Source organism: Panthera onca, chromosome A2 (genome assembly GCF_046562875.1).
Source record: "Panthera onca isolate mPanOnc1 chromosome A2, mPanOnc1 haplotype 2, whole genome shotgun sequence".
NCBI lineage: Eukaryota > Metazoa > Chordata > Mammalia > Carnivora > Felidae > Panthera > Panthera onca.
In genome coordinates this window covers 22,901,661-22,914,247 of record NC_138340.1, presented here as the reverse complement: position 1 = coordinate 22,914,247, position 12,587 = coordinate 22,901,661, and the positions used below count along the sequence as shown (strand labels likewise).

The 12,587-nt window shown below is 40.8% G+C and overlaps 1 protein-coding gene across 1 annotated transcript in view; it reads right to left on the bottom strand.

Moving 5' to 3' along the window:
* The window catches only part of CACNA2D3 (calcium voltage-gated channel auxiliary subunit alpha2delta 3), an 860,086-nt gene that overhangs the window by 526,224 nt on the left and 321,275 nt on the right, over nt 1-12,587 (bottom strand). Inside the window, exon 5 of the mRNA XM_078442942.2 lies at nt 5,319-5,481. Within this exon, the coding sequence (XP_078299068.1) occupies nt 5,319-5,481 (163 nt within the window). The remainder of the gene's footprint in view (nt 1-5,318; nt 5,482-12,587) is intronic.

Sequence of the window (12,587 nt, the reverse complement as noted above, 5' to 3'; positions counted from 1 at the left end):
CTTACTTTCTCAGAGCTCATGCCCAGAGAGGCATCAGAGGAAGCTGGACCCCTCATCAGAATGTTGAGGTCCACCCTGGCATGAGCCTTCCTACCTGTGTGACCTGGAGCAAGTCATGGGGCTTCTCTGACCCTTCGTTTCTTCATCTGAAACACAGACACGAGAACACCGCCTCAGTGCCCTCATGGGGCTGAAGAGGGAAGAAAACAAGGCCAAGGTGCTAAAATGACGCAAAAGTTTAAACAGATTAACTTCTAAGATTTGCATTTTTTATCCAGGCTAAAACTGCCAAGAAAGAAGCTGTGACCTCTGCCTCTCTGTTGCTTGGTCTAAAAATACTCGGAAGCTATAGGCTTCGTTCCCTCCCTGCTGACCCCCCAGCCGAATCATAGAGTCATGTGTGTTTAATGTTATCTATGGGCACATATTGAACCCGTCACCTTTTCTATTCCATAGTTATCTTCTGGCTTTCCTCTGACTCAGAGGCAGCGCCACTGTTTCACAGTGATGGAAGGAAGGAGGGAAGTGTGGGAGCAGAATGGGATAAGGAAGGTGAAAACTCTCAGACTGGCAGCCAAAACCCCAAAACAACCCAGCATCATGGAACTGCCCATTTGTGTTCTTCCGCAGCTATGACAGAAGATGTAAGCAGAGGCTTACAGTCCAAATTCTGGTCTATATCCAGGTCTTGGGTTCCAAGCCCTTGAGAAAAATGGCTCCCAGTCCACCAGCCCAGGCACCGAGGTGGTGGGGGGTCCAGACAGGACACAATGAAAATGCCTGGTTCTAACCCTGCCTCCGCCTGAAGGTCCTCCTCTCTTAACCATAATTGCGGTGAGAATTGAACAAACTCATATGGTCACAATAATAGCAGAGTGCATTGGCCTTCGTCAAGTACCAGGTTCCTTGACAGGCCACGTGCTTTACCTGTCTGTGCTATCTGACTGCAGCCCCATGACATGGGTTGTACTTTCCAGCCAGCAGGTGACAGGAGCCAACATCAGTGGGTGAGCCACTCCTCCCCAACCCACATGGGCATCGCTGTTGCCATGCTCCCAGTACTTCCATAAGGTTAGGATTGTTATTCCACTTGCTGTATAGCTAAGGATGCTGAGGATCGAGGAGAAGAGAAACTAGCCCAAGCTTGTGTACCAGGCAGTCACCATGCACCAAACATCCTTCTAAATGTTTAACTCGCACCGCAACCCCCTGAAGCAGGTCACTGGGATTATCATCTCCAATTTAAGTTTGAGGAAAATGACGCACAGACACTTTATGCAGTCACAGGGGCACTGGTGGGGCAAATCAGTGCAGGAGCCTCACCAGGCTGGCCCTGGGTGTGGCTCTGACCCCTGGCCACCCTCCTTCCCCACCATTTTCCAAGTCTTATTCTCTAGCTCTCTTGGAGAGTCTGTGAGTGACCCAATGTCCTTTCAAAAGGTTTCTTTTCCATTTAAATCATCCAGGATATGTTTCTGCTGCTTGTGAACACCATGGGAACACTACAACCAGGGTTGACTTCTCACAGCCCAGGAGGCATGGGCACTGGTATCTCCCAGCTGATCCCACATCTCGAGAAAACCCAATAAGCAAGAAGCATGCTGTTTAGGGCAAAGTGGGGCACCAGGCTGAACCAGCAGGGTGCCCTGCCCTCAGAGAACTCCAAGTGGAAAAGGAAAAAAAGTATGCAATGCACTCCTGGGACAAAACAATGCTAAAACCAAGGAATAAACCCAAGTCACGTAATAAAAGAGCGAATGAAAGGTTTACTGAACTGGTTTTGAGAAGAACATTTGCGTAAGGAGGAAAGAGGAGGCAGGGATGACAGAAATGGAGTGAAATAGGGCATCATGGAAGAAAGACAAAGGTATACTCCATGAACTCTCACCTGGGTGCACAGAGGTGCAAGTGGGAATGAAAGCGCAGGTTGAGAGCAGAGTTTTTCTTTCATACACACATATATAAACACACATACACAAACTGTACACATGCACACATGCACATATGTAGGCATGTGTACATGCACATGTGTGCATGTGTGTGCGTGTGAATTTTACACCATTTCAGCCCAAAGAGGACTTAAAAAAGAATTCGGTTTTATCTGAATCTACTGTCAGACCATCAGTGGTCCTCAAACAAGCATCCTGCCCCATGCTTTACTCATCCAGGCAGCGGAGTTTCCAGAGGCATGGGCAGCCATTCTTCAAAGAAGTGTCACGGGCAGCAAGATGCACAGGCTGGGGGTGCCAGAGTAGCCACTGAGCAAACCTCTACTGAAGAAGGTTCGTGAAGAAGCTGCTGCATAGGGCACCACAAGGATCCTAAGACACGTTTCTAAAGACTTGGAATGTGGCTCTTTGAATTCTCATGGCTTGCCCACGTGCCATGCACTCTGATGCCCCAGTCTCTCGCAGTGCCTGTAAGAAAGGCACCTGGAGCAGGGGCATATGCTGACCCGGGTGAACGGCCTGGTTGCAAGGCCCAGCCAAGGAGGCGAAGAGCAGACTGCGACAAGCAGGTAGTGTTTACCAGCTGTGTTCAGCTGTGACAAGAAGTTATGCCAAGAGCATAGCACGCAGCAGCTCGTAGGCAAGTATCAAACCACCCTGCTATGAGCCCACTCAGTTATGTCCAAGCTGCCCAGAAAGCGGACCCTGTACCGGTTTCCTCTGTCAGGGCAAGATTTCTAACCTAGGAATGTCACAGGCAGTCAGCGATCAAGCTCTGAGCACGTGTCCCACATACATGTCATCAATAACTAGATCTGAGCTGGCAAGCCCTCTTAACATGAAATACACTTCTGCAGCTTGAAAAGAAAAAAAGACTGTTTGAGGCTGGTTTGAATTAGGTGGAATGGAGACAGGAATTTTCCTAAAGTCCCTTCCTCTCCCCCTTGGGCCGCTAACTACTCACTGCTTGGCAGAGACAAGATCCAGTGCCTGGCTGACCTCAGTCCATGACCCCAAGACCTAGCTGGGGGACCAGTGAGTCTGGGTAGGGGTGGTAGGCAGGCCCTACAAGGGCTGCTGAGGTTGACTTTAAATATTATTACCTACTTCCACGGCTCAAGTGATCTATTAAGATTCTGCCTAGCAAGTCTCGTAGCCCTGATTCTGCAGCCTGTGTGATCAATGGCAGTGCTGGTCCCTTATGTGTTGCTGCCATCGAAAGGTACAATTATGCCTTTAAAGCTCAAGGTGCAATTAAATCTCTATAATGGTGCTAATGGTTCGAGCAACCTTGAAGCAGCTGCCATATTTTAAAAGATCATTCTGAATTGTTTTATGCCTGAAATTGCTCTGTAAAATGTTGTTAATTTTTCATCTTCAGTTGAGAATGTATTTAATGCTGAGAGGATGGCTTTCTTCCAGCCACACTGCACAGAAGGGGGTTTCCTTCCTCAGCTAACGGGATCACCCTGGAGGACTAGGACAAGGTCCTCAACCACTGGACGAGGTTGAGCTCAGCCCTCTAAGGAGGCTTAGGCTCTAAGGGATCTGTCCTAGGGAAGAGTCCAAAGTAAAGATTAGGTCACAGGATATAGTCCAGCCCAGAGCCCACTAGGGACAGTTCAGCCCAGCATCACTGTCTCTAAGAGAGACAGAGAAAGACAAACATGTGGCTGCCCACACGAGCACGTGGTCAGGTTCCGTCTTGGAGCTCCCACTGCCCCCAGATGTCTGTAACTGTAGCCAGCAGGTGACACACACAGCGTTCTAACGATCTCATTACCTATCCATTTCCCCCAAATAAACTGTGACCCCCTAGAGGGAGGGGCTCTGTCTGGTTCACCATGGGGTCCCCAATAAATGTCAGGGCAGTTAATAGATGGGATACCGCCTCCTCTGAATTTTAAGGATGGGCAGTAGGTAAACCGGGAAGGGAGCCATTAGTAGCACGGCCACAAAAGACAACCACGAGAAGAATGTTTCAGGCATTGAGTTAGAAATTCTTTAATCATCGACCAAGCTCTTCAAACAGTGATCTAGAATAATTTAGAAATGCGATTTATATTCACGGTACTTCCCGACAACAACAAGAGCAGCTCAGATGCACTGAGCACTTTCCATGAGCAAGTCTCGTCGCGAAGGCTGTAGACACATCATTCCATATCCTCACAACAACCCCCGGAAGGGAGGTGGTATCCTTGTCCCTATTTTACAGAAAGGGAAACCAAGGCTTGGGAAGGCACAATTACCTGCTTAGGATCACAGAGCTGACAAGAGGAAGAGCGGGACTCAAACCCAGAGCCCTTCTCTTGACCACTGCCCTCTGGATATGACACTGAAACTGGGTGGGTGGTAGAATCCGGCCCCCAATGTTTTAGAAAGCTCGGCGGCAGACAATGGGGCAGATTTTTACTTTGAAGATGCCATGGTTCTCTAACTTACTTTTCCAGGAGGATGGCTCTTTTTGTAGGAGCCTCCCAGGCCTGAGAACGCAGAGCAAAATCCTACTCACTAAAGGTGTGGATGAGGAAGGCAACATCCTGAACTTAACTGCATTATTATGAGATGGACACAATTATTATCCACATCCTAGATACGTGGAAACTAAGATCTAAAAAGACAAGATGGTGCACCCAAGGTCACAGTCAGTAAGCGACGGATGCAGGACCAACCAGAGGCAGTCTGAGGCCAGAGCCCTGTCTTTGGACATTATAATCTCAGGTTCCACAGGCAGATGGGAATTTGGGGGAAAGAACTCTAGAGTCTACGTGAAGGCTGGATTTGAGCAGATTCTATATTCAAACCTGAAAACAAGGTCCATTCTACTTTGTATTCTAGGCAAAGACCACAGCTGATCCTGTCGCAACCCCAGGGGCTTCTGATCCACTAAAGCATTATAAGAAATGGAAGAGAAGAGAGAAAAACTACACCTGGGGTCAGTGAACTACAGCCTGCAGGTCAAACCCAGCCATCTGTTTTTGTAGATAAAACGTCTGACTGGAACATGGCCATATCCGCTGATTTATGTCGTGTCTACAGCCGCTTTGGTGCCAGAACTGCAGAGCTGGGTAGTTGCAACAGAGACTCTATGGCTCACAAAGCCTAAGTTAGTTACTATCTGGCCCTTTACAGGAAAGGTTTGCCAGCCCCTGGAATCCACGTTAGACTGCTCGATGCACACACCAGCTGGGGAAACAGTGAGCCATCTCCAGGCACAACAGGCATGCACACCTCACCTATCCAGCTCCTGCTGACACGGACAGCTTGTAGTTGTGTTTTTTATAAAACCCAATACCCAAACCAGCCGGGGCTGTCCCTCACAAGCCCTGCCCTTCACCCTCTAAAAGGAGCCACAGCGGTGAGCCTTACCTTTGTTGTACATGTTCGTTGGCACCTGGACGTCACTCAGACTGATGTTCACAGGCAAATTATTAAAATGGTCATTTGGGGCTAAGATGAATTCCTTCCCCAGCTCCAAAAAATTCCCATCTTTGTCCCTTTCGTTTATCAGCACAGCATTGAAGTATTCATACTGAAAGAGAAAGTCAAAAGGCATTACTGGTGGCTTAGGGCATAAGGCTGTGAACTCAGACAGACGTGGGCACAGGTTGCGGGCGGTCCCCTACACGCATGGATCCTGCTCTGGTCACACTATCTCTCTTAGTCTTCCCTACTGTCTATGGCTGCTTTGCACAGATATGATAGCGCCATATAAATATTCCCGATGTCATAAAATATTCTTAGAAAACCTTACTGCAAGGAGCTGCACAGTAGTTTTTTATATGACTATAGAGAAAACTGCCCTAAAAATATTTTAATTCTTTAAAGTTCGAAGATAGACCCTGCCCTTGTGCAGCCTACATTTAAGTTGAAGGAGACGTGAAGTCAACAAAAAGTAAGTAAGCCTATAGTTTGTCGGGTAACCATACTTGCTACAGAAAATAGCAAAACTGGGCAAGGGGGAGAGCAGTAGCAGAAGGGCTGTGTGTTTATATACGGTGTTCAGGAAAGGTCTCAGTGCTGTGGTGACACTCACGCAAAGACTGACGGACAGGAGGAACAGGTTGTGTGGGCACCCGGAGGGAAGCACCCCAGGCAGAGGAGAGATCCCAGGCAATGAATGGCCCTTGGACGGGAGTGTGCTAGCATGTTGTATATATGGCTGTCTCATCATCAACATAGTCACCGTCACTATCGGCATCATCTAACGTATACAGAGTGCTTACTTTGTGGCAGACATTATTCTAAGTGCTTTTCACATGCTAACTCATTCAATTCTCCTAACAACTCTATGAAGTAGGTTTTGTGAGTATTCCCACTTCACCAATGAAGAAACTAAAGTAGAAAGAACTGACATATCCTGTCAAAGATTACACACCTGATGAACAGAGCCAGAATTCAAACACAGGCACTCGACTTCCAGAGTCTGTGCTCTTATCTACTGAGCAGTATTCCAAGATGGTAGGTATGGCTGGAATTATGACAGAGAATTTAAAACAACTATGATTAATGGGGCACCTGAGTGGCTCAGTCAGTTAAGTGTCTGACTTCGGCTCAGGTCATGATCTCATAGTTCGTGGGTTCGAGCCCCGTGTTGGGCACTGTGCTGACAGCTCAGAGCCTGGAGCCTGCTTCGAATTCTGTGTCTCCCTCTCTCTTTGCCCCTCCCCCACTTGTTCTCTCTCTCTCTCTCTCTCTCTCTCTCTCTCTCAAAAATAAACATTCAAAAAAAACAACTATGATTAATATGCTAAAGGCACTAATGGAAAAACGTAGAAAATAGGTAAGAACAGATGGATAATATAAGTAGAGAGATGGATATTCTAAGATAAGTGAATAGGATTTATGGATAAGTGAAATGAATGACAGCAGTGTTATAGGAACAGGAGCAAGAAACTGGGAATACTGGTAGTTAAAAGCTACCTATAGTACCCATGAAGTAATACAAGATTATTTAAAAGTGGACTTGAATTAGCTGTAAATGTATATTGCAAAATATCAGGCAACCACTAAAGTAATATTCAAAGGAAGTATAATTTGTATGTTAAGAGAGAAGAAATACTAATTCATATAAGATGCTCAATTAAATTGAAAACAGGAAATCAATAGGCAAACAATCAAAGAAGGCAAAAAAAAAAGTAGAAGACAGAAAATGAGAGAGAACCAGACGAACAAATAGAAAACAGTTACAAATATGGTACATATTAATCCAACTATATTGATAATCACTTTAAATGTGAATGGTCTAAATGCACTAATTAAGATGCAGAGACTGCTAAGAGTAGATGAAAACACAAGACCCAACTATATGCTATCTACGAAAAACCCACCCTATACATAAAGAACAGACCAAGTAGAAGTAAAGAGACAGAGAAAGATATACCATGCTAACACTAATCAAAAGAAAGCCAGAGTAGACATATTAATTTCAGACAAAGCAGACTTCAAAGCAAGACTATTACCAGGGAAAAAGATGGGCATTACATAATGATAAAGGGATCAATTCTCCAAGAAAACATAACAATTCTCAATAGTATAGACCTAACAACAGTGTGTTAAAATATGTGAGGTAAAAACTGATAGAACCACAAAAAGAAATAAATGAATTCACAATGATATTGAATACTTCAACACCCCTCTTATCAGTAACTGACAAACCCATCAAGCAGGAAATTGGTAAGGATACAGTTAAACTGAACAGACCCATCAAGGAGATATAATTGACATGTATAGAATACTTCATCCAGCAACAATAGATTACACATTCTTCTCAAGCTCACAGGGAACAATCACCAAGATAGATCCCATTCTGGGCCATAAAACACACTTTAACAAATTTCAAAGTACTGGAATCACACAATGTCTGCTTCTATATTATACTGGAATTAAACTAGACATCAATAACAGAAGGATAGCTGGACAAATCCCAAAATATTTGGAGATTATGGAACATAATTCTAAGTAATACACGGGTCAAAAAAAAGAGTTTCAAGAAATTTTAAACTGAATAAAAATTAAAATACAACTTACTAAATTTGTGAAATGCAGTAAGAGCTTAAAAGAACATTCACAGCATTGAACACATGTGTTAGAAAAGAAAAATAATCATCTAACCTTTTACTTCAGGAAACTAGAAAAAGGCGAGCAAATTAAATCCAAAACAACCAAAAGAAAAGAAATAATTTTGTTTTATTTGCAGAACAGAAGTCAATGAAATTGAAAACAGGAAATCAATAGAGAAAATGAATAAAATCAAAGGTTGCTTCTTTGAAAAGATTCCTTACAGTGAAAAGATATAAAGCAAAATCAGCCAAGAGAAGAGACTAACTACAGGGGGAAAAGTCCAGAGGAATCCACATTCAGGTTTTCAAGAGTTCTCTCCTGGTGCAATCGCGTAAGATGCACTAATTCTTCCAGTGATGAGCTGTGACAAACATCTGAAATGCTGCTCACCGGGGAGGCTTGATAAGACTCAGTGCTAAGGACATTTATTGCGGGGTGGTCATGTAGCAACACTATTTACCAACATAACTTCACTGAATTTATAGAACTCTACACCTAATAACTGCAGAGCACATATTTTTTTACCAGATCACACACTGGGCTACCAAACAAGTCCCAGTAAATTTAAAATGAATGAAATCCACATATTATGTTCTCTGGTAATAATGGGCTAATTTTAGAAGATGATATATGATAGTGATATGAAAAATATCAATGATATCTAAGAAAAGATGGTGTCTAGAAAAACCCCAAAGATTGGGGAATTAAACAGCACACTACTTCATAATACATGTGTTGAGGAAGAAAATGACATGGGAAACTGGAAAATAGTTTAAAACAAACAATGAAAAAATATCAGTATTTGTGAGATATAGCTAAAACACAGTTTAGAGAAAAATTTACAGATTTAAAAGATTATAGTAGAATAGAAGAAAACTTTAAGATGAATAGTCTAAGATACTCCTGTAAAAAGAAAAAGAAGAAGAAATGAAACTCAATGTTGAAAGAAGGAATAAAATAATGGAGATAAAAGGAGAAACCATAAAATGGAAAAAAAATTAACGAAAAAACACCAATGATATCAACAGTTGGTTTTTTAAAATGATTAATGAAAATTTTAAACCCTAGCTATATTGATGAAGAAAAATGTAAGAAAGTACAAAATACCAGTAGCAGGAATAAAAGAGGAAACACTATAATAGATCCTACAGATAATGAAATAAGGAAATATTACAAACCAATTTATGCAAATATTTGGTAACTTGAGTTAAATGTCAATTCCTTGAAAAACAGAAACTACCAAAACTGACACAAGAAGAAATATAAAATATAACTGGCTCTATATATACACAAAAATGTAAATTCACAATTACTAGCCAAGCTAATATCAACAGCCCCAGGTTCAGATGCCTTAAATGATGAATTCTATCAAATATGTAGGGAAAAAATAGAAACTATCTGATATACACTCAGAAAACTAGAGGAGGGAATACTTCCCAACTTATTTCATGAGGGCAGCATAACCCTGACACCAAATCAGACATGAATATTTGAAAAACTGTATTACACACCAATATTTCTCATTAACCTAGATGTAAAAATTCTAACACAATATTGAATCAAATCCAACTACAATTAAAAGGATAAAATATCATGACTAAATTATATTTATCCCAGGAATTTATGGTTGGTTTATTTGAAAAATCAATCAACACACTTCACCACATGAACAGAATAAAGAAGAAAAAATTGCATGACCACATAAATGCAGAAAAAGCATTTGAAAGAATTCAACTTTTGCTCATCCTAAAAACTCTTAGGAAATTTGAAATAGCATAAAAAGTCCTCAACCTAATAAAGAGCATCTTAAAAAAAACCCTACAGCTAACATTATATTTATGATGAAACACTGGATATTTTCCCCCCAAGATCAGGAACAAGGCAAGGATGGGTTACTACATCTATGTAACAGTGTACTGGTGGTCCTGGCAATTGCAGTAAGATGAATGAATGAATGAATGAATGAATGAATGAATGAATGCTTGAATGAATGAATGCCATAGGAATTGGAAAGGAAAAAACTGTCTTTATTTGTGGGCATGACTGTCTATGTAGAAAACCCTAAGGAATCCACATAATCTACTACAACTAGTGAGTTTTAGCAAGGCCACAGGATAGGAAATTAATAGACCAAAATCAATTGTATTTCAATATACTAACAAAGAACAAATGGAAATTGAAATTCAAAGAACAATAACATTTACAATACCATAAAAAGCATTTAAAAATTAAATATAAATCTTTTAAATTATGTGCAATACCTGTATACTAAAAGTTACAAAATATTGCTGTGAGAAATTTTAAAAGGTTTAAATAGATGAAAAGAGATGCCTTACTTAAGGATTAGAAAACTTGGTATTAAGATGTTAATTCTTTCCAAATTGATCTAAAAATTCAATGAAATCACAATCAAAATCTCAGTGGTCTTTTTCTAGGAGTTTCCAGGTTAATTCTAAATTTTATAGAGAAATGAAAGGGATCTAGAATATCAAAAACAATTTTGAAAAAGAAGAAAAAATGCAAAGAGTCACATTTCCTGATGTTAAGTCTTACTATAAACCTAATTAATCAAAACAGTGTGGTATTGGCATTAGAATAGACAAACAGATCAATGGAACACAGTCCAGAAATAAAGCTGTACACATACAGTCAACTGAGTTTCAATAACGGTACCTACATTATTAAATGGGGAAAATATTTTCAACAAATTGTGCTGGAACAAGTGACTTAACCATAGGAAAACATCCTCACCCCTAATTCACAACACACACATTATTAATTCAAGATGGATGATAGACTTTGATGGAAAAGCTAAACCTATAATATTTCTTAAAAACAAAAAATGATAAATATCTTTGTAGCCTTCGGGTAGGCAATGGTTTCTTAGGACATACAAAGCACTTATAATTTTAAAAATTGAGAATTTAGGGGCGCCTGGGTGGCTCAGTTGACTGGACGACCAACTTCGGCTTGAGTCATGATCTCACAGTTCAGGGTTCGGGCCCCGTGTCGGGCTCTGTGCTGACAGTGCAGAGCCTGGAGCCCGTTTTGGATTCTGTGTGTGTGTCTCTCTCTTTGTCCCTCCCCTGCTCATGCTCTGTCTCTCTTTCCTTCAAAAATAAATAAACATTTTAAAAAATTGAGAATTTAGATTTTAAAAATTTCAAAACTTTTGATCATTAAATCCACTATCAATATAAAACAAATAGAAAAACCATTATTGAGGAAAAACAATTCATAATACACATCTGACAAATGACTTATACCCAGAATATGTAAAGAACTCCTATAATTTAAACATCAGTGAAAACAGAAGGCCAAAGAGGTGAACACCTTCCAAAGGAAGGTATTTGAATGACCAATATGCAAGCCAAAGTGTGTTCAACGTGATTAGTCAACAGGGAAATGCAAAATAAAACACCAACCAGATTGCAATTTTGCATCCACTAGAAGAGCTAACATTAAGTTTTCTGAAAATACTAAATGTTCACAAGAATGTGGAGTAAGCAGAAATCCTATACATTGCTCACGGATATATCAAAAACTTTGGAACAACATTTTGCCATTGCTTGTAAAGTTAAACTTGTATCTACCCTATGATCCAATAATTCCACCCCTAGGTATCTATCCAATGGAAACACAGCCACCAAAATATTGTGTGAATGTTCATGGAAGCGCCATTCACAATAGCCCAAAACTAGAAGTCAAGTGCCCATCAACAGATGAAAAGATAAACAAATCTGTGATACATTCATATAGTGGATTGTTACTCAGGAACCAACTACTGATATACTCAAAATATGGGTGCATTTCATAAACGTTTTGAGTGAAAGAAGCCAGAAACAAAAGTGAACATATGTACAATCCCATTTATATGAAGTTCTAAACAGGCAAAATTATTACTCAATAGTAAGAGCAATCATGGGTTGCTTCTGGGCAGGAAGGTGGGGAACCACTTCAAAGAGACATAAGAAAACATTGTGGATTGCTAGAAATGTTCTATATCTTGATGAGGTATGGGTAACTCAGGTGTATTCATTCATCTGTCAGTACTCATTGAATTGTATGCCAAAGAACTATGTATTTTACTGTATAGAATTTATGTTTCAATAAAAAAATTAAGTCACAAAGACTTCAATTTTTTAAATTATTAAATACAAAACTGTACAAAAACATTAACATTAAGGGGGGGGGTGGTAGCTCAGTCAGTTAAGTGTCCAACTTCAACTCAGGTCACGATCTTGTGGTTCAAGAGTCTGAGCCCTCCATCAGGCTCTGTGCTAACAGCTCAGAGCCTGGAGCCTGCTTCAGATTCTGTCTCCATCTCTCTGTCTCTCCCCCGCTCACGTTCTGTCTCTCTCTTTCTCAAAAAATGAATAAAACATTAAAAAGAAAAAAGCTTTACAGAAACAAAACTCAGTTTAATAAGTTCCACCCACGACGATTTTTTTGAAACATAATTTACTATGATATAACACCCAGAAACAAAAGAAATCATACCTTTCTGCTGAAACATAAATCCAGGGAATGCCTTACCAAGCAGAAACACCTTGTCTAGCCCATGAATTGCCTGCA